Genomic DNA, 21,413 nt, shown 5'->3' on the forward strand with positions numbered 1-21,413 from the left:
AGCAGCCCAAAGCCATGCTTTAAAGGTCTGAAAGGGATTCCCTTATTCTAACTGTAAAGCAGCCACTGGTACTTTCTGTGCTTGTTGGTTTAGGACTATTCCTTTGTCCTTTACCCATGGCATTGCTGTTCATCAGAAACACCCCAAAGGATGATCCACTATTATCTTCAAGGCACAGGAAGAATGTCTGCACACCATACAAGTTACTTCCATCCTGTAGAAGACAGTTAAAAACAAACATTTACAAATGGTCTAAACATCATATCATGCTCCCTTGAAGATGCCAATGAACTTTATGAGTTCGGGTCTCTCTTTAGAGGGTGTTAACAAGTGAGTTAGTATTTTTCTCAAATAATGCCCCAACTCTGACTACTCATCTAGTATGGATATTGGAGACCTTGACATTTGTTAAATGTGCACAGCGGAATTCAGAATCCACAGTATTCCATAGAGTGGGATATCTCCTGTTTCATAGTTCTGAAACCACAATTCAAGGCCTCTTCCTGCCTGATCCCAACTTAACCTTACACAAATGGTCTATTGAGTTTTAATATAAATCAACAACCATACAGATCTCTAAGGAGCTGAAAGCCCACAGTGCCCCATGGTGCTGCTCGTTCTCTAGACCTTGACCAGTAAGGGTGTAAAGCTCCTGATGAGGTCATTATCGCCAGCTCTTCACATGAACTGCCCTTTCAACACATTTCCCACTTGTCTGATGGGCACTTGGGTAGCGAGCATGTGTTTAGTGAGACAGAGTGAGGATAAGATGCTGTCTCTGCTGCCTGGAAAACAGTTTACCACAGGCTCTTTTATTCAACAGGAACTTTATTGGCCATGTTCTGTGTGACATTCATCCTTCTCTATACTGGACATATTTCAGTCATTTAATCCCCACTACCACCCATGAGATGAGTATATGAAGCCCACTTTAAGTTCCATGCCCCACTGACCGAGCTAGCTAAGCATCTCTCATTATTCCAGTTTTATAGACTAGGAACTGAAGACCCAAAGAGGTAAGAACTTTCCCAGAATCACATAGCTGATAAGCAGAAGATCTAAAAAGTAAAACCAAGCAGTCTCTCTCTCTCTCTCTCTCTCTCTCTCTCTCTCTCTCTCTCTCTCTCTCTCTCTCTCTCTCCCTCCAGATTCTCACTCTAACCTAATATACTATGTGGCTGTCCAGATTAAGGCTGTGATGCTCAGAGGAAAGGGGACTGAAAGCTTACGTCATTGGGAGTCGTGTCTCTGGAAAACATGGGCCAGGTCTTCCAATTCATGTCATGTCGGTACTGCTGGTGCACATGTTCACCCAGACCGTATATATTAGCACTTGGCAGGTGGGTGGAGAGCTGCAGGAACTGGTCAGAGAAGATGAGGGGCCCAATGCTTGAGTCAAACCTAAACACAGGAGGGAAGCACAGAGGTGGGTGAGAAGTAAGGTGAGAAGGACACAGCTGTATAGACAATTGCTCTTCTCAGCTCATGGACACAACAGTTCCTCTCCAAGTCTTCCTCTGGCATGTTCCCATAGATACCAAGAAATAAAACATTTCTAGGCCAGATACTTTTGTGGTACAACCTTTGTTTTGTTCCTTAGACATATTACCATATAACCAGAGTATTGTGCTTAAATGGCCATAGAGCTATAATAAGTCTTGATTGGTACTAATGTGATTAGATAGATGGATAAAAGGGGAAATGTGCAAACAGAAAGAAGTAAAAAAAGAAGAAAGACTTTGCACACATACTTTCTCAGAATCTGTCTCTGTGTCTCTATCACACACACACACACACACACACACACACACACACACCTTATACACACATTTGGAACACAGTAAGGTCAACAGTTTACACAATTCCCCATATCATTATCTCCCTACTCCTACCCCTATAATACATTTCCAAAACTTACAGCACACGATTATTGCTTTTTCTGGTGACTTTGATGCTAAATGGCTCCTTGTAGACATCCACTTTGTAGTTCAAGGAAGAAGCAGCATTTCCACTGAATGGTTGAACATGTTCATGGGGCACTTCAAACCTTTTCTTGGTTTGGTCAGTCAACTGCACAGAGATAAATAGGAACAAAGTCCAAATGAAAACTTACATCACTTCCAAAATTACCAATGGCCTTTCCAACCCCAGTACATCCTAGGCAGATAGTACTGAAAATTGTACAGTGATCAAGTTGGCATTATATCCAAAGCAATGTGCTTGCTACACGGCCAGCTTCATTTGATTTTCTGTTGAGTAGACATCAGTCTGAAGGTAGAGATGCATGGTTATTCTGAAGACATGTACTGTCTCTAGACATTGCAAAGCTGTGGTAGCGTTTTGTTCCCTTCTATAATCCTCATGGAATCTAGTACAACCGAGTGGAAACTGAGAGCTCACTGGTATTGAGGAAGTTGCGGCACAGAGAGAAGGTTATTGAAGACCTTGACAAACTAGCGTCATATAAGTACAATAGAGAAAGATACTTCCTTTAGCAAAATGTTCTCCATTACAGGAACTTCAGCTATGAGGTATCAGAGTCCCCTCTTTAAAAAGGTTTTTAAAAACAAACAGACTACAACCTTAAAGTGGAAGCGATTCGATGTCTGGTACTCTGCTGTGAGCAGTATGTTTTCGATGTCATTTCCAAACAAGGATGCAGAAGGTAAGTTTTTCAACTGGGCTGTGAATCCTAACATGAAGAGGAGAAAAAAGATTTTCTTAGTTGTTTCTAGAAATTTGGATATAATGGCTACATAAAAGCAAACTTTTGCAGTTGAGTGGAGAGTGGGATATGACTTTCTCATGTACTCTGGTGCCTCACATTTGACCATGTCCCCTGGAGGGGGAGACCTGGTGGCACTCAGAAGAAGGACAGCAGGTTACTGAGAAGAGACTTGATACCCTATGAGCATATACAGGGGGAGGTAATTCCCCTCAGGAACAGTCATAGGGGAGGGGAATAAGGGGAAAATGGGAGGGAGGGAAGAATGGGAGGATACAAGGGATGGGATAAACATTGAGCTGTAACAAGAATAAATTAATAAGAAAATTTTTTAAAAAAGAAAGAAAGAAAGCAAACTTTTGATCAAAAGGGCAAACAGTAAAAACTTTTGTTTTGCGAAGAAGAGAAGATATAGATCTATGTCCCTTCATATACACATCTCATCATGGACTGCATCCTGAAGCTAAATATGTTAATATCTTATCCAGAATTCTACATTCCTCTTCTATAAGAACTGAGTGAAGACATAACCCAAAAGGACGAGCTCTTATGCTACCTTGTCATAGTCATCCCGTGGACTACATACTTTTATGGCTTCCTTTATCATTCTTCCTCAGTTATGTTCTCAGTACATTACAGAGAATTCTGTACACCAACATCATGTCTTGGGTTAAACCACATATGAAGAGGGAGTTGAGGCTTTGAAGAGTCCCACCTCTTCTTTATACTAGGATCTTTCCACAGTGGTACCCACTCTCACCCTCACCCCATGATGCTCTTTGCTTAGGGGTAGGAGGGGTATTAGTCCATGATGACTGACATTAGCTAGGTAACTTCTGAAGCATGCTTATAAAATTGTAACTCTTTCCATTAGATTAAAAAAAAACAAGAAGAAGAAATACCAGAATAGAATTGCAAAGAATTATGGGAAGTATTGATTTCAAATTCTAGAATTTGAAAATAATAACCTTGAGAACCAAAATGATGATGGTAATTATATGAAGTCAGGAAGGTGCACAAAAGTGAATCCAGCCCTCCACATACATGCTGTGGACGTTTAGCTTGGGGTGTTTGTTGGACTCCTAACAATGGGAGTCGGGCTGACTCTGATGCTTTTGCCTGCTCATGGATCCTTTTCCCTCCTACTTGGTTGCTTCATCCACCCTTGATACGAAGGTTTGTACCTAGTCTTATTGCATCTTGTTATACCATGTGCAGTTGATATCACTGGGAGGCCTGCTCCTTTTGGAATGGAAATGAAAGAGCTGTGTATCTTGCGAAGAGGTGGGAGGGGTGAGACGGCCTCAGTTGAGGGGAAGCTGCAGTTGGGGTGTATTTTATGAAAGAAGAATTAAAAAAAAAAAAAGAAAAGAACGAAATCTTTATAAACAAAGAAAATACATATTTATATATGTATATGTGTGTATATATATGTATTCCCCTCAAAGGGAAGCCAGAAACAGAACCCAGCCTCTGAGTTCCTAAGGCAGAAGGTAACTATTGCTTGATGCCAAAATAGTGCCTAATCACAGGTAAGAGCAGTGCTCACATCTGGAACTTGTGTGGCGTGACAGTATGCTGTGTGCTGCTGTAGGTCGCCCCTAGAACAGAACCAAGCCTCCAAGGCTAGGGTTCCACCCTTAACCTACCTGCATTTGTGTTTACAGGACCACTCTCCATTTTATAGCCATGATTCCTGGAATAGTAGCAAGGAACACGGATGGATCCCTGGGCATCCCAGCAGCAGCCACGCTGCTCACACGTGGCCTGAAACAGAGATCAGACTGATCAACCCACGTTAGTTATACGACATTACGTTTTAGGAAATACAAGCCAGCTTGTTTGAGATTGTTATATAAAGAACTTCGCTTTGACAAGTGAGACCTCACACCAGAGGGCAGAACTTCTACAGTTTTCCTCGCTGGTGCTCTTCTTATGAAATGGTGTAAGAAACATAATGTACGTTTCACACACAAAAACTGATAAATCTATTTTACAATTGGAAACCATAATACAGTTAGATCACCAGTATTCCAACACGCAAATGGAGCATGACAAAAAAGACTTCATAATCAAGTCGCTTCAGACACTTTCAAATTAAATCAATCTTGATTTCACTTTATTTATTGTTTCCTTGTTTGTGTATGCAGTGTAGGGGTGTCAGCATTGGTTGGAGAGCTCGTGTATTAGCTAGATATACTTAGCACAGCCAATGCAGAAGTCAATGTGTACAAGTCAGAACAATTCGTGCCTAACGGTGTCCCCAGTTCTGTCTTGTGGAAACTTTCAGAAGGGCTGGATGGAGAGGCCATATGAGTTTTTCAAAGCACAAGATAGAATGATTTTAAATCTATACACATCTTTATGTATGTATGTTGCTGTACACGTGTGACAAGTATCTCAAGCCCCCATAAGACATAAAGCAATCCTTCCTTGACAAACAAAATAGAGTATGATTTTGCCTTAAGGAAGACGCCTGCCTATTATCACAATTGATGTCTGAGCCAAGTAGAAGCTAAAGTTAAGTACATTCTCTTTCCTCAAGCACCTAATTTAGAAGAAACACCCAGAATGGGCATTAAACAGTGGAAAGGAGCCTCTCCTCCTATGTGTGGGTTTGGAACGAATGCCTTGCAGCCAACAGGAAACAGCAGGATGACACTCCCGATTAGACCACGGACAGAAGGTAGCACTGGTCTTGCTTACTCTCTCTCTCAGTTTTTCTATTGGAGCCCCTATTGTGGGAAAAGCAAGCAATTATATCATGGTAGGTACCACATGTGGAGGAATTCCAGGCAGGATCCTCCGTATAACAACGCCACAGACAGGAGTCGTGACGCAACCCAGAAGCCTCCATCACTATGGCTTCCGAGACTCTCAAAGAAAGAGTTACCCAACCAAACAAAGCCAGCCATAGTCTTAATTTGGAAACCATGGGAAAATACAGCTTGTTCTGTTAAGCCATTATCTTTGGGGATAATTTGTTGCAGAGCAATAGAAACTGATATATCCTGTCTCACAGCTTTATAGCTATGGAACTCAAAGTCCACAGAGTGAAGTTTTACAAATGTGAACTCCCTGCTAAAGGTTTCTGAGCAGTTGAGAAATCAAAGCCAAAATGATCCGTTTCTTTTTCTTTTTTTTTCTTTTTTCTTTTTTTCCCACGTTCTGAGTATCACTAGTGGTGTAGTAATGAAAATATGCCAATTTTTGCAGGTGGTGGAAAGTAAAAAAAAAAAGTGAGGCATATAAATGATTATATTTAATCAAGTGCTAATTTTTATACTGAAAATAAATACAAGTTAAGTATGCCTTATCCAAAAGGCTTAGAACAAGAAACGGTTTAAATTTCAGATTCTTTTCTCAGAGTTTTGGAATATTAATATTTACATGGTAAAATATTTTGAGCGTGGAATCCTTTAAACATGGGCTCATCCTTTTTTACATATACTATAGAACATGAAGGTGAAATACTTTTCAGATCCCTTTTTCCTTTCTCCAGTACAGGTGCTGAACCCAGGACTTCCCGCATCCTAGGGCACCACTCCGCCACCCAGCTACAGCCCTGGCACTTGTAAACATACATTTAAATCTTTTCCTAAAGGAAATGGCATTTCATTGCATGAGGTTTTTCACTCACAGCCTCATGTCAGTCCTCAAAACCGTGAAGATTTTATAGCATTTCCAATCTTGGATTTCTGAAGTAGGAATGCCCAATCTATTTTTGAGAGTTGAAAAATGGTGTCTACATGTGACCTTTCTTGAAGTGGGGGCAATTTTTACTATGATATAAACTTTAATAAGCAATTCAGGTTTTGTTCTTTCCTCCCAAAATCCATTTACATGAAAGCTTAGATTACAGAGGAAAAGGGGAAAGGTGCTGGGAAGGGCTTGAAGCAGGGTGGCTTTTATATGTAACCAGAGCTTAATTTTTCTTTAACTGAACCGGAAAGAACAAAGATCAAACAGACAAAAGTAGCAAATGTGAAAACAGTCTCTCTCCGTTGATTAACTGAGAAACACTGGCTCCTTCACAGGAACTGACCAATAGTGAAAAGTGGGAGAGAAGGCAGGCAGGCAGGCTTTATAGGGGGCAGTCTTTGAAGCTATGAGGCACCTCGGAAAACTGCTGACAGACAGTAGGACAACAGAACAGTTGTCAGTTGAAAGATAAAGGCACAGAAAGAGAGTAGTCTTCAGATACAAAATGCCAAGTTCAATGTGAGAATTAAAGTTTAAGAGACACTGACCAAACAGTATAGAATGTGTAACAACTGTTACACCGGGGAGGGAAAAACCAGGGCGAGGGAAGAAGCCTTCATTCCCAAAGTAAGGAAAGGAAGAAGACAACAACAAAAGCACAAACGGAAAGAAGAACTCCTTAGAAAAAGCAGCCACGTCTGTTATCCTGTGTCTTGAATACCTAAAGACATCACATCACAATGGGGTCTGTCGTTGTGGCTCAGTTGATAGACTGCTTGCCTAGCACGCATAGCACCCTACCTTCCGTCCCTGGCACGCATAGAACCCTACCTTCCGTCCCTGGCACGCATAGAACCCTACCTTCCGTCCCTGGCGGCGCATTCCAGGTATGAACAAATCAGATGATGTCAAACAAAGGCACAAGATTCACAAAAGTGAATGCTGACCCTTTTCTCTCATGTGTGGAATTACTGGGGAAAAGGACATAAAGGTAAAAGGGGGATTCTTAAAGATGTGAAAGGGGGGAGGGACACAGGAGGAAGAGGGGTAAGCACTGGAAAAAATAAACGGAGTGAGTATGAAAATGGCACAATGAAGCCCTAAGCTTTGTATATATAGTTCATGTGCTAAAAAGGGAAAGAAATCTAATTTTTTTTTTAAAAGATGTATTCATTTATTTATTTTATTATCTGTGAGGGCTCTATCTGCATGTACACCTTCACGCCAGAAGAGGGCATCAGATTACAGTATAGATGGTTGTGAGCCACCATGTGGTTGCTGGGAATTGAACTCAGAACCTCTTCGAAGAGCAGACGATGCTCTTAACTCTTGAGCCATCTCTCCAGCCCATTACAGTTAAAGAAACAAATCAGTAGAAAACCCCCTACAGCTGATGCATCTAAAATTTAAGCTCACAAAGTCACTGAAGACAACATGTGGGAATAATGGTATGTAAGGGGCAGCATTCAGATCAGATGGGGCTCCCAAAACTCGATCCTGGGGTACAACCTCACAGCTGATAGATATGAAACCCTTCAGTTCACCAGGAAGATATTCTAGGTCCGATATGACCCATGCCCAAGAGAAAATAATCAAAATATATGGAGAAAAAAATCTTTAAGTGACAGAAATAAAATTGAGACAGCACATAGCAGATTATTTTTAAGGCACACCCCTGAGAAGGTGATACAAAATGTAGACTCCAAAAAACGCAAAGGCATTTTATTTTTTACATAATAGATATATGTTCAGTCTCTTGTATCCATAAGTTTTCACATCCAAGAATTTAACCAAACCTGGATCAAAATATTCCAAACAAGAACATCTGTATTGAACACATCTTTTCTCATCCTTATCTCCTGGAGGACAGAGCATATCTGAGAATTTGAAAGCTCATGATTTCTGGTTGAGATTTCATTTTTCAGACATCTTTCTGTTTTTAGGTATTTACCTTGGCATGCTGCATGAGATGAGCAAAAGGACCATTGTGATGCCTCTCTCTGCCCCAACACACCCACCTCCTTTGCACCTTATCCTCACGTTAAGAGTAATCCACTGTCCATTGCCTGGATCTGGATAGGGGTTCTAGGTTTACTGCATGCATTGTCCTTGGTTGGTATAGTACTTTGATCTGACCTGCCTGGGTATCAAGAGCAGGGACTGACTCTGACATGAACTCTGGTGCCCCCTATTTGACCACTTCCCCTTGGTGGGAAGACCTGGTGACACTTAGAGGAAGAGTAAGCAGGTTACCAGGAAGAGACCTGATAAGCTGTGATCTTATAGTGGGGATGAGGTCCCCTTCTGTCACAGACCTAGAAGAGGGGAATAAGATGGAAGAGGGAGGGAGGGAGGAATGGGAGGATACAAGTGAGGAGATAACAATTGAGATGTAATCTAAATAAATCAATTAAATAATAAAAACAGTAAAAAAAAAAAAAAAAAGAGTAATCCACTAAGGCCCAAGAGGGGAGACCAATGACTCTCTAGAACAGTCATTTTCAATCTATGGGTCATGACCACTTTGGGATCAAACAACTTTTTCATGGGGTCACATATCAGATATCCTGCATATCAGAAATTTACATTATGATTCATAAGAGTAGCAAAATCACAGTTATGAAGTAGCAACAAAAAGAATTTTATCATTGGGGGTCAGCACAGCATGAAGAGCTGATTAAAGGGTCACAGCATTAGGGAGGCCACCTCTCTGGGACACCACAAGATCACTGCAGCACAGTGAGAACAGGGAGGCTGCCACAAGTGTCCAAGAAGCATGCAGCAGGCATAAACTGCATTCAGTGCTAATCTGGACTTCACTCAGAAGACTATCCTCTGTTTTCACTTAGCTATCTTGATTCTGTACCTGTGAACGGCAGGTCACGTGCAATGATTTTATTGTCGCGACACTCTCAGATGTGCATGAGCTGGTTACCTAAAGATGCTGGGCTGAAGTGCCATGTTCTGGAAAGCCCTTTACTCTGACATTAATTACCTTCTTCCTTCCAAAGTATAGCTCTTGAAACTTTGCCCTTATGCTAGACCACGCTTTGTGCACATGCATGATTTGTTTTATTCTAGATGATCCCAGATAACCTTTGAAATGCCATGGTGCCAGGAGGAAGTGGGGCAGTGAAAAACGTGAGGATTGCAATCAAGTGTAGCCACATAAGAAAAGATAAGTACACTTTTCCTAAGTCTAAAACCTTATATGGAACATACTTACCCTAAAAAATATCACCATTGTTTATCTGAAATTCTGATATAACATGCTAAGCCTGGCATGTTTTAGCTCTTCCTCCCTGGAAGCTACATGACCTTAGAAACATGGATACAGGTTTAACTTATGTGAGCTACCAATGCTGCTGTACACACAACTTTCTGTGGAATGGGGAAAAGGAGGAAGAAAACATGAAGAAGAGGAAGAGGAGGAGAAAGAGGAGATGAGGGGAGAAAAGAAGGAGAAGAACAAAGAGAAGGAAGAAGACAGAAACAAGAGAAGAAATGTCACCATGACATGAACTATTTTTGTTGTTGTTGTTTAAAAGGCTTTTTATTAAAGATATAACTCAGGTGGCAATAAATACTCTTCAAATTAAAGAAGCATAAATATGTGTGCATGTGTGTATATATATGGCTAAATAAATTTAATTAACAAATGCATTCACTTAACTATCATTTTTGTGACAAAAGTATGTAACACCCACTCTTTATAATTTTTAAAGTATGCAAAATTTAAAATTTTAATTATAGTCCTCTTGTTAGAACAACAAACCGATTGAAATTTTTATTTTTTCTAACCACAACTGTGTTATCTTTTACCACTACCTTTGCGCTTTTTCCTATTCCCTACCATAATCTACAACTCTGTATCTAAGAGAAATGATAAAATGTTTGTATTTCTATACAAGAGTTATTTCACTTAGTGTAATGCTGTCTGGGCTCATCCATCTTTTCACAGATGTTGGAGACATAGTGTGGAAAACATATGTTTTCCAAAGGGACATATAGTATGTGTCACAGGCTTGGTCTCCAGCCTGGTGTTGTCGGGGTTTAAAATCGGGGTAGGGATAGTCTTAAGGTAGTGGGGATATATCTCCTAGAGTCACTGTGCCCTTTTTGTTCTCATGACACGAATTCTTAAATGAGCGCAAGGTGCATGACACAAACCTTGTCAGATGACTGGTCAGGGATGCAATTTATCCGTTCCAACTCACTCAGCACTGGGCAGCTGGGAGAGTCAGGAGTGGTCCTAGTGACTGTAGAGTCTGGAGTGCCAGTTGTGTCAGGGTCTAGGGACACCGTATCACAAAAATAGAGAAAATTACGTTAGAACTACGACCACAGTTGTTCAACAGGACCAGGTTCCTCAGCACTTCCAGCACTGTTAACGTCGCTTTGGCTGTGCTCTAGCTCTGTGTGCTTAAAATTCTGCCTTTTCACTTTATAACACCTTGTTTGGTTCTTGCTAACTGTATTTATCTCTGTGTATACCAGCGTTATCTCCTTCTTTCCTGGAATTCCCTCCCCCCCGAAATATGGTACATACAAGAGGAAGGACTCCATCATTAGAAGCTTGTGAAGCTACACGCCAATTTCACTTTAGACTGATTAATAAACTATACCCTGTCAGTCAAATCAGGTGAAACTGTCTCTAAACATGAAGTATTGCTGGAGCACAAACACACTCATTTATTGATAACTACTTTATGCTACAAAGGCAATAGAGCACGTGATAACAGATATAATCGAAAGACTGAAGGTCAAAGTACGCCTACATGAGTCAGTTGCCTCTTTCTATCATGTGTATTCCAGAGATTGACCTCAGATCATCAGGCTTGGCAGCAAGTGCCCCTTACTACCAAACCATCATCTCAGTAGCCCTGACTCGAATACTCATTCTCCAGCCCTGAGAGAAGAGACTGAGGACCCCTGCTGTGGGTATACACAAAGCACAGTAACAGTACCACCTTAAATATGGCAACTTCAAATCTGTTTTCTCGGGCAATTCCTAGTCCCATAGAACACTTCCATGTAGTGGCATTCTTTTGCAAATCTAAACTTCCAAGTGAAAAAATAAATAAATAAATAAATAAATAAATAAATAAATAAATAAATAAATCCACAAGTCTAGAAACTACCCCCAGGGCTACAAAATGTTGATTCCTGATGTAATGATCGGAAAAGCATAAAGGACACTCTTATTGTATTCTGAAATAGGGAAGAAGCTTTATTTAATATATGACCTTAGTAAACCAACAGTGGTGTTATATCAAAAAAAAATTGTTTCGGATTGTTTTTCTTTGCATTGAAGTTTTCAATTCAAAAATGATGCATTTAACACATTGTTGGGCTGGAGAGATGGCTCAGTGGCTAAGAGCACAGACTTCTCTTCCAGAGGTCCTGAGTTCAATTCCCAGCAACCACATGGCCGCTCACAACTGTCTGTAACTACAAGGTCTGACACCCACAGACATACATGCAGGGAAAACACCAATGCACATAAAATAAAAATAAATAAATTATTTAAAAATTTGTGTTTCTGCCAGAGTCTGCATAAGTCTTTAGCTCCCTCAGCAGGATTACAGAAACTTAAAAGTTAAATGATGTCTAAGACTCTAATCTTATTTTCTGTGAAAAGCAGAAGTTGATGTAACTGAGGGTTGAGCAGAAGAGAACAAAAATGGTTTGGCCGTAGCTCTAGGCTGGCCTTTCACGGCCACTTCCCATGAAAAGTGGTTCCTGAATGAGGCAGTTAGCAAAGCCTGGACCATTCAGCATCTTCTCGCCCTTATTTTGAAATATATTCGCTAAAAAAAAAAGAACCTTTTAATAAAAACATGAATAGGTTGTTAAGAACAAATTTTGGACCCTAAATATTTGAGTTGATATGAAGATATATAGTGTGTGTGTATATATATATATATATATATATATATATATATATATATATGCACAATATATATGCACATATTCCCTTTTACACAGCGTATTGTTCATTATCAACATTAAAAGAATTATAATTCTTTTTCATAACATTTAGCGAGTACATTTCTGAGATTGTAGAGCTAGATCCAGCGCACTAGTTAAACATGGAGATGAAAGTTTCTGTGTTGAAGCCTCCTGTCCTCTGACCTGCCGTGGTTGATAGATACTCATTAAGACACATAGGATCTGCATGCGTTCGCATCCACATTCATACACGCACGAAGCAATATAAAAGCATGACTTCTCTACCATTGGTGGTGAGTCTGCTCTGGCATGGGGGAGACTCAGAGTCACTTGTTACCATTTGGCGGTGCAGAGTTGGCTAAGAGCACAATTAGAACCACAGCGATGATGAACAGCGCGAGCAGCAGGACAATGAGCACGAGCTCCAAAGTGCTGAACTTCTTACACCTGCGTCTCGCCATCTGGAGAGAGTGGGAGAGAGAGAGCAGGTCTAGATTTTACAGGTGTTTTCTTATAGCTCACACATATTTATTGCCAAAGCGCAAATGTACGCAAAACCGTCCACCCAATTTTCAAAAATAAACAGTTACTGAAATTTTCATTTTACCTTTGTTCCTACTTAGTTGTTGCTCTGATCCTGTGTTGTTATGAAGCAAATCTCAAATTTCACACATCTTAATTTGGAAATACTAAACTTACTTTCTAAACACAAGGAACTTTTCAAAACAACCAGCAAAAAAATGCTATCATAACACCTATATACTTTTTACAGTAATTCCTTATTGTTACCAAATGCTGGCCCAGTGGCAAAATCCACCTTTTATATGCTTTTCAAATGACTTCTATAATTTTTTAAAATAAATGTTGGGTCTAACAAAAATGAAAGTAAGATGTACATATTGTAATTAGTTTATATCTGAGTCATTTTTAAATCAAAAGGGCCTTGCTGTACGCACTCCTCATAACTTGGATGTCATTGTCATCATCCTAGCATATTTCTCTTATATTTAAGATTAATTAATAGGACTCAGACTGTTCTTATATTTAGTTTTGATGGTGTCGGTAGCAAAGGAGTATAGATGGTAGAGCGTCTTCATCAGGAAATATAAAATCTAGTTTTCTTTCTTGTAGTGTCAGCAGCCATTGGTGTTTCCAATATTTATTATCCTCTTCAGAATTATGAAATAGCAACTCTGTGATTCTTTGATCCTTTCATTGCTAGAGGAAATATTTCTATAGATAGAAATATTACCTTATCTTATATTCAGCTCACAGGCATGCCATGCCCAAAGGGATGGTGATATGAACATTTAACTCTTTTTATTTGCCACTTGTTGAATGAGTGTTTTTCTGGTATCTTCTGAAGGAGAATGAATTTAATTTGCTTCTAATCATTTTCGTAAGTTGGTGGGTTTAAGCACACTTAACTCTTTCTAATCCACTGATAACATTACTTCTCATGTCTTCCTATATTTGCCTAGAAGGAGTCTCTTCAAGTTGCCGTATCCTTAGGAACCTTTTGTAGTATTCTTCCTTTCTGGCACAATATGATATCCCTGGTTCCCCTTGAACTTTCCCTACCCTGGCCTGTGACCACATATCTACAAGGAACCTCTGTTCTTCCTAATGCGTGTAATATTTAGGAACAATAGTGCAGATGAGAGTTGATGAAATCCAGACTTAAGATTTTAGAATTCCAGAGCTTCATGCATTGGTTTGAGTAGTGGTCCCTTTCTAAAGTGGCCCCCCAAGGGGATCTTTTATTTTAATTTATTTTAGATTTATTTCATTTTCTATGTATGACTCTTTTGCTTGCATGCATGTACGTGCACCATATGTATGCCTGGGACCTGTAAAAGTCAGAAGAGGGCTGCAGTTGCAGATCCCCTGGAACCAGATTTACAAATAATTTATTTGTAAGACACCATAGGGGGCCTGAGAGTCTAGCCCAGGTCTTTTGAAAGAGCAACAATTGCTCTTAACTGATGAGCCACCTCTCCAATCCCCAGGAATTGTTGTTTTTTTAAAATACAGAAATTACGCGTTAACTTCTCACTATGATTGGCTGTATATCCGTTCTTCCTGTGGGGCAACCTACCGCCCAGTGTGGTGGTAATAAGAGAAAACATCTTTAAGGAAGTGAAGGGAAGCAATGATGCGTTCTGTGAAGTTCTGTTCTTATCAGCATGCTCTAATGTGACTTTCTTATCTTCTAAGTGTGTTGTTGCCCTGTTATCACATGTACGCACGCGCGCACACACACACACACACACACACACACACACACACACACACGCACACAAAGACCCTTGAGCATCAGTCTTGCTCACTCAAGGGCCTCCTCACCCCACCCACTACTTTTTAGGCTGGCTTATAAATTCTGCATTGTTTGCTTAAAGAGAATGTGCCCTACCTTCTTTGCTCAGACCTTGACATATAACTTAGAATTTTAATTCCTATATCTCTTTTCTTTAGTCTATCAACAGTATCTAGTCTATACCTTCTCACCAGTCAGAAGCATTCCACAGTTTTTGCCCAGAGACTAAATGATAAGAGGATTTACTTCCCATATACAGGTAAAAGAAGACAGTGAGCATAATTGTCTCTTACTATACAAAAGGACTTGGGGCTCAGAGGCCTCTCTGACAAGGATTATTTTGTGTTTTTCTAGAATAAAATGCCCTAACTCTAGTGTCCTCAGCTATTGTCTTCAATAGCTCACATTAGCACAAGCTTTAAAAAAAATCCCGTAGTAGTTGTCTTTCTTGTAAAATCCTTCAGAGGTTAGTAATATTTTTCATACTTAGTATAATTAAGTGAACTAATAAGGCAAACAGTGGTCTTATGTTCACAGTAGGGTAAGAGACATTAGAATGACATTCCGAGGAACCATGGCTCTTTCTCTTTGGTGACTGCTGACAGCTAAGATGTGGGAGGCTGTTCTTTATTCTAGTGTTTTAAATGTTCTGTCAGAAGCTATGAAAGAACATCTGCACAGCTCTACACATCATGAATCCCATGATATCCTGGTAAAATCTTAAAGTTGGGCCTATAACTCAAGAGTTCCATTTGTGGCATTTTATCCCATAAGTGCAGTTGTGTATCTGAGAATCAATGTATCCACAGATGGTTTTTCACCATAAGAACAACTATCTATCCACAAGGAGGGCTCTGTGTACATGAAACAATTAGAACTAAAATATGATGAACATGTGGTAAACATGGGTGAGTATGAGAAAAATCCCATGTGCTTTTCCCAAACACCCCAAAGAGGCTCCCAGACTATTATTATCTGTAGATCCCGGCTGAAGACCTGGGGGGGGGGGGGGAGTGACAAGTATGGCTACTGATGCTTCAGAGTCCCAAAAGCAGATCTGTGGGTCTTTATGACACTTGGGGTGATGTTATCCTTATAGTAATGGGAGAAGCATTACAATTGTGGTTCCCACATACAATCCTGCAAAAAGGCAGATCTCAGTTCTCTTCAGTCTGCTTTGACAGGTCATGCCAAGACAGCAGGAGGAGCCTGCTACTTCTTACTTCTCTAAATTCTCCCTCTAACCCTTTAGTGCTGACACTAAGTTTTCTAACACTTCTGCTTCACCACATCTGGTACCGTAAATTCTGTGATACATCCCCCCTCTCCTCAGCCTACAAACACTGACAGAAAATATCTTTGCTACAAAGGAAATGTACAAACCAGAGGCCCTTTGACTTTCAGAGAATAAGATGAGAGTCCCCACCCTACTGAGAAAGACCTTCTACCTCTGGGATTTTCCTACCCACCCTTGCTGGATGGAGGCTTGAGACAGAGGTCTACTGTTTACAAGCTTGGACTTGAGAAAGTCCATTCCTTCTACCAACCTCTATCTCTGTCTCCAGGTCTTGTTTTGTGTGGGTTTCAATTTTTGTTTTTGTGTCTTTTGAAGGTAAGGAAAAAAAACTGACTTTTAGATTCTGGTCAAAACAGCTCATGTTGAAAGCCAGGAAATTCATGTGCTCATTTGTAAAATCTGGTAGTGCTGGCCTTTTCTTCCATACACTGTCCACTGGTTTCCTCAATTTATCTATCTACCAAGCCCCCATCTCTCTCTCTCTCTCTCTGTCTCTCTGTCTCTGTCTCTCTGTCTCTCTCTCTCTCTCTCTCTCTCTCTCTCTCTCTCTCTCTCTCTCTCTCTGTCTCTCTCTCTGTATGTGCGTGTGTGTGTGTGTGTGTGTGTGTGTGTGTGTGTGTGCATGCACGCGCATGTGCATGCGCATGCATGCGTACATGCAGGCATGTGTGTTCGCTAAAGAGAACCACATATAGAGAGAATTAGTACATGAATGTAGCCCTGATGTAAGAAGACAAATACCATCAATGACATAAGATGACATTTTTTTTTTCATTACAGTGAAGAGGCAACTTGAGAGCCTGCCTACCAATTGTGAGGCCTGGGTTCCATCAGCCTACCCACAATTTTTTAAACTGTTTTTAAGAATGAAAAATAAAAAAGGGCCGGGGACTGTACTTTTCCTGAGCACTGGGTAACTTCTGTCAGGTAAGCTGTAGGATTTGCCACAGTACCAACTAACATAGGAGCTGAAATATGAGAGTATGGCACAAGTGTGACTATGGGTGCCTTTGGCATTCTTGAAGTTAAAACTGTGTGCCCAGTGCAGCTTCCAACTGTGAGCCTTCTGCTGGGGCTCATCAGGACAGACCCTGGCACAGCAGGAAAGACACATTTAACCACAGCACCACCCCTGTGCCCAGAACTCAGCCCATTAAAGGTTCTAGACTCTGACTAACCAGATGGTCATTGCTCCCCATGCTAGGAGGAAAACTGGGTATATCTGCCCATGGAAGGGCTTCTCAGTTTCGGGATGAGAGAAACAGTTGTTCCTCTCTGAAAATAGAGGTAGGGGCACATAAGATGGAGAAAAACCAAAAGAGACCAATTTAAAAAGTAAAGTCAAGTGTATTTTAAAGGAAAAAATGTCTTTAACAACTGCTGCTGGGCAATCTGTCATCACTCATTGAATATGATTTTTTTAAGCCAGCATATAATTGAAGTTGTAATGCCAATGACAATCATAGTTGACAATGATCACACAAATATGCTAAGAATTCTCCATAAGTCTCATATGTGACCCTCATAACAGCCTCTGAGAACTACTTCTAGCACCCCCAAGATGAGTAAATTGAGCTTCAGCAGATCGCATTACCTGCCACATGGCAGATAAGAGGGGAGCCAAGACCAGAATGCTGCCCTTTGGACTGCACAGCCAAGTTTTCCACCTCCACTCTGTACTTTATGCTGCTGTACCCACAGCACACAGGGCACAACAGCTCACACTTTGTGGGAGGTTGTGGTTTTATCACACATCCTCTGGCTCTTTACCCAGGGCTGGACGGCAGACCATAGCTGCCTAAGCACTTCTTACGTGCATACTTTTCTCTAGTTCTCATAACCATTGTCCAATAGGAATTATCCTCTCCATTTCACAAATGAATTAACTGGGACTTATAGAAACTGGGTAGTCCTAAGCCAGACCTGTAACAGAGCCATGTGTCAAAAGATAACCTGAAACCACAGCCAGTGCCTTCAAGACTGATATTATACCAAGACCTACAGTGTGTGGCAAAACCAATAAAACATGTATATCTATGAAAAATGAGTGTTTCTAAATTAGATAAGATGCAGGAGACACGCCTATATGTAAAGACAACCAAACGCCTTACAAAAAGAAACAAAACTTCTCTTATTCCTGTCTCCATGCAGCTGGGGGATTTGTATAAGCACCTGTAAATTTCAGTTCGTTCTGAGTTTAGGGCCCACAGCATATACTCTACAACTTAAAAGAAAAGGCTACCAATGTGTATCATTTCTCTGATTTATTCATCATAAGACTATCAAAGCTATGGTTTTAAATGATGGAAGGGAAGCGTGCTTGCAGTTTATTTGTTGGTTTGCCACATTTATTAAGTTCCCACTGCCTGCAGGCATTCTTGCAGGAGCCAGTTATGCTCAGTGAACAAAACATTAAAAAAAAAAAATCCCTGCCATGCTCTGAAAGGCTCCACCCAGCAGTGCTACAAAACAGATGCTGAGACTCACAGCCAAACCTTGGGCTATAATGTAGGAAGTCTTGTGGAAAAGTTGGGGGGCGGGGAGAAAAGGAACAGGAAGTGACAAGGGGTCCATAAGAAGACCAATAGAGCCAACTAACCAGGACCCAGAGGTACCTGTGGAGTCTGAAGTACCAACGGAGGACCATGCATGGACTGGACCTAGGCCCCCGACTCAGATGTAGCAGATGGGCAGCTCAGGCTTCATGTGGGTCTTCTAGTAAGGGGAGCGAGGGACTATCTCTGACATGGACTCTCTTGCCAGCTTTTTGATCACTCCCCCCTGGCAGGACCGCCTTGCCAGGTCTCAGGGGAGGATAAAACATGCAGTCCTGACGTGAATTGATGCGACGGGGTGGATGGGAAGAGGGGCTCCCCTTTTCTGAGGAATAGGGAAGGGGGAGGGGAGAGAGGGTGAGTGGCACTGGGAGGAGAAGAGGGCTGGAGCTATGACCAAGATGTAAAGTGAATAAACAAAGAAAAATATCCCTTAATGCAACTTAATGTCCTTGTGAATACAAAAGAGAGGCAACAAACCAAATATACAACACAGGAGTTACACTATATAAGGCCTGTTGGAAAACAAAGCAAGACAAAGTACAGAGAAACACAGCGGGGGAGAGTCGTAATGTTAGAAAAAGATTGGTCAAGGAAAGCCTAACAGAAAAGATAACGATTAACATTGCACATAAACCATGTGGCTCCTACATACACTTTCCATTTTTGAATAAACAATTGGCAAGCCTCATTTAATGGGCATTGTTATAGCTACCTGGGCAAAGCAAATGGGTAAATGATGTAGGGATCAAATTATTGGAGTGGCTTTGTTGGCTGACTTTTATTTATTTTTTTTTTTAGAGTGAGTAAATATCTTTTTTTTTTTTAATTTTATTTTTTTTTTTATTAATTTATTCTTGTTACATCTCAATGTTTATCCCATCCCTTGTATCCTCCCATTCCTCCCCCCCTCCATTTTCCCATTATTCCCCTCCCCTATGACTGTTCCTGAGGGGGATTACGTCCCCCTATATATTCTCATAGGGTATCAAGTCTCTTCTTGGCTACTTGCTGTCCTTCCTCTGAGTGCCACCAGGTCTCCCCCTCCAGGGGACATGGTCAAATGTGAGGACTTTTAAAAGCTGGAGATCGCTTCTTCTCTGAAGGAAAGCCAGTGCCTGATCCAAGCCGTTCTTTTAAAAATCACTTAACAAGTAAGAACTCTAGTGAAAAGCTTTATAGAGAGCCAGAGTGATGGGTACAGAGGCACTAACAAGCATGGTTATTTCTCAAACGCGTTCAGCAGTACTTAGCAGGGTAGTGCATGATCCCCTAGTTAATTTGAGAATGGAAAGGGAGAAATTAGCTTGTTGAAACCGCATTGTGAGGGGGTAATTGTTTAAATCAAGAGTATCAGCATGGGTGAAAGGGTGGTGGCTTTCTTGAATTCGGGACACCAGAGAGAATGCCACTGTACTTCCTCCAGGCACCTTTCCCAGAACAGCAGACCAAAAACCACTCCCCGTAGCACCCAACCTGTTTACTTCCCCTAAGTGCTCTCTGCCCTACACTGTGACAGCAGAGCAACAGTTTAGAGACCGGGAGTCCCCTGAACCACATTAGAACCACTTTTCAGACTAGCATAGGGACTGCACTGGCAGCTTTTCCCCACGAGACCCCGGAGTTATCTCCTCCTTTTTTTCCCAATGGTAACACCTTCCTACTTCTGTGGCCAGCCAGAAAAGAGATGCCCACTGTCTAGTAGGCTCTAGCAACTTAGTAACTATAATAACTGTCCCTGGAAAGAAGCCAGTAACAATCTCTTCTTCCCCTGGGCACTTCCATTGTGTATCACTTGCTATTACCAATCTAAAATATGCATAATTCCCTTTGGGATTTCCCTCTAAGGTCATATGAAATCTCCCTAATTCCTACCTCACATATTCATCTCAATATCATCACACATCACCTATTACATATCATATCACCTCAGCCTCTTCCCTAAAACAAGTCTGTATATGATCAATAAAATAGTGATACAGCCTCCCATGTTGTGACTATCAGGGATGGTCTAATTGCCATTTCTCAGGCACAGCGCCACACCCTTTCAGAATGATGGGTCCACAAAGCTGCAATCCCACTCCAAACTGTACTGCTTCCCCCCCCCCACCGTTCCTAAGTCCTTCCTAGAATCTGAATTTCTGCTATCTCACCGCAGATACTATTAGCCACACTGCAACACCACCACACACAAATAAATACATAGACGTATCTATAATCAGGCCTAAGGATCACACACAGATCCAGAGGAATGCACACACAAACACATGTGATACACAGACCTGTCCAGGGAAAAGAGAAATGAGTTAAATTTTAAGTGTGTGCTTGCATAATTTGGGTGGTTGTTGTTTTTGTCCATACAAAAACATCAAAGGCACTTTGACCAAAGGAGGTGGGCACAGATTCATGCCAACCTGGACACACACACTGGCACACAAGTCTGAAGCCGCAAAGGAATATGCAGTTCGTAGACAAACCTCATTGTCTGCTGCAGCTGGTTCGCAGTGGCTCTGAAGAATGGCCTAGCAATAAAGGCTGAAGAGAGCAATCCACAGAAAGCAGCCCAAGGGCTGGTGACTGCTTTCTGGCCAATCTGAGAGATGTTAATGACCTCTCAGTGCAAATCACAGTCCAGCTTTCATTTCCAAGATCACAACTGTTAGTTAATTAGTAAACGGGCTTCCTCTAGAGCAATGGTTCTCAACCTGTCGGTCACAATCCTTCTGAGGCTCCAACGACCCTGTCACAGGGTCATGTAAGACCATCACACAACATGGATATTTACATTATGATTCATAACAGTAGCAAAATTACAGTTTTAACGTAGTATTGAAAATAATTTTATGTTTGGGGGTCACCATAACA

At 41.1% G+C, this 21,413-nt stretch overlaps 1 protein-coding gene across 1 annotated transcript in view; it reads right to left on the reverse strand.

The window, feature by feature from the left end:
* The window catches only part of Mgam (maltase-glucoamylase), a 117,339-nt gene extending 96,179 nt beyond the window's left edge, over positions 1 to 21,160 (reverse strand). The window contains exons 1-8 of the mRNA XM_051151659.1: positions 21,026 to 21,160; positions 12,717 to 12,840; positions 10,598 to 10,719; positions 4,375 to 4,492; positions 2,583 to 2,692; positions 1,919 to 2,070; positions 1,230 to 1,401; positions 115 to 214 (exon numbers count right to left, since the gene is read on the reverse strand). Coding sequence (XP_051007616.1) covers positions 115 to 214; positions 1,230 to 1,401; positions 1,919 to 2,070; positions 2,583 to 2,692; positions 4,375 to 4,492; positions 10,598 to 10,719; positions 12,717 to 12,840 — 898 coding nt within the window. The 5' untranslated portion in view covers positions 21,026 to 21,160. The remainder of the gene's footprint in view (positions 1 to 114; positions 215 to 1,229; positions 1,402 to 1,918; positions 2,071 to 2,582; positions 2,693 to 4,374; positions 4,493 to 10,597; positions 10,720 to 12,716; positions 12,841 to 21,025) is intronic.
* Positions 21,161 to 21,413: the final 253 nt, after the last annotated feature.

This window comes from Acomys russatus, chromosome 10, assembly GCF_903995435.1.
Source record: "Acomys russatus chromosome 10, mAcoRus1.1, whole genome shotgun sequence".
Taxonomy (NCBI): domain Eukaryota; kingdom Metazoa; phylum Chordata; class Mammalia; order Rodentia; family Muridae; genus Acomys; species Acomys russatus.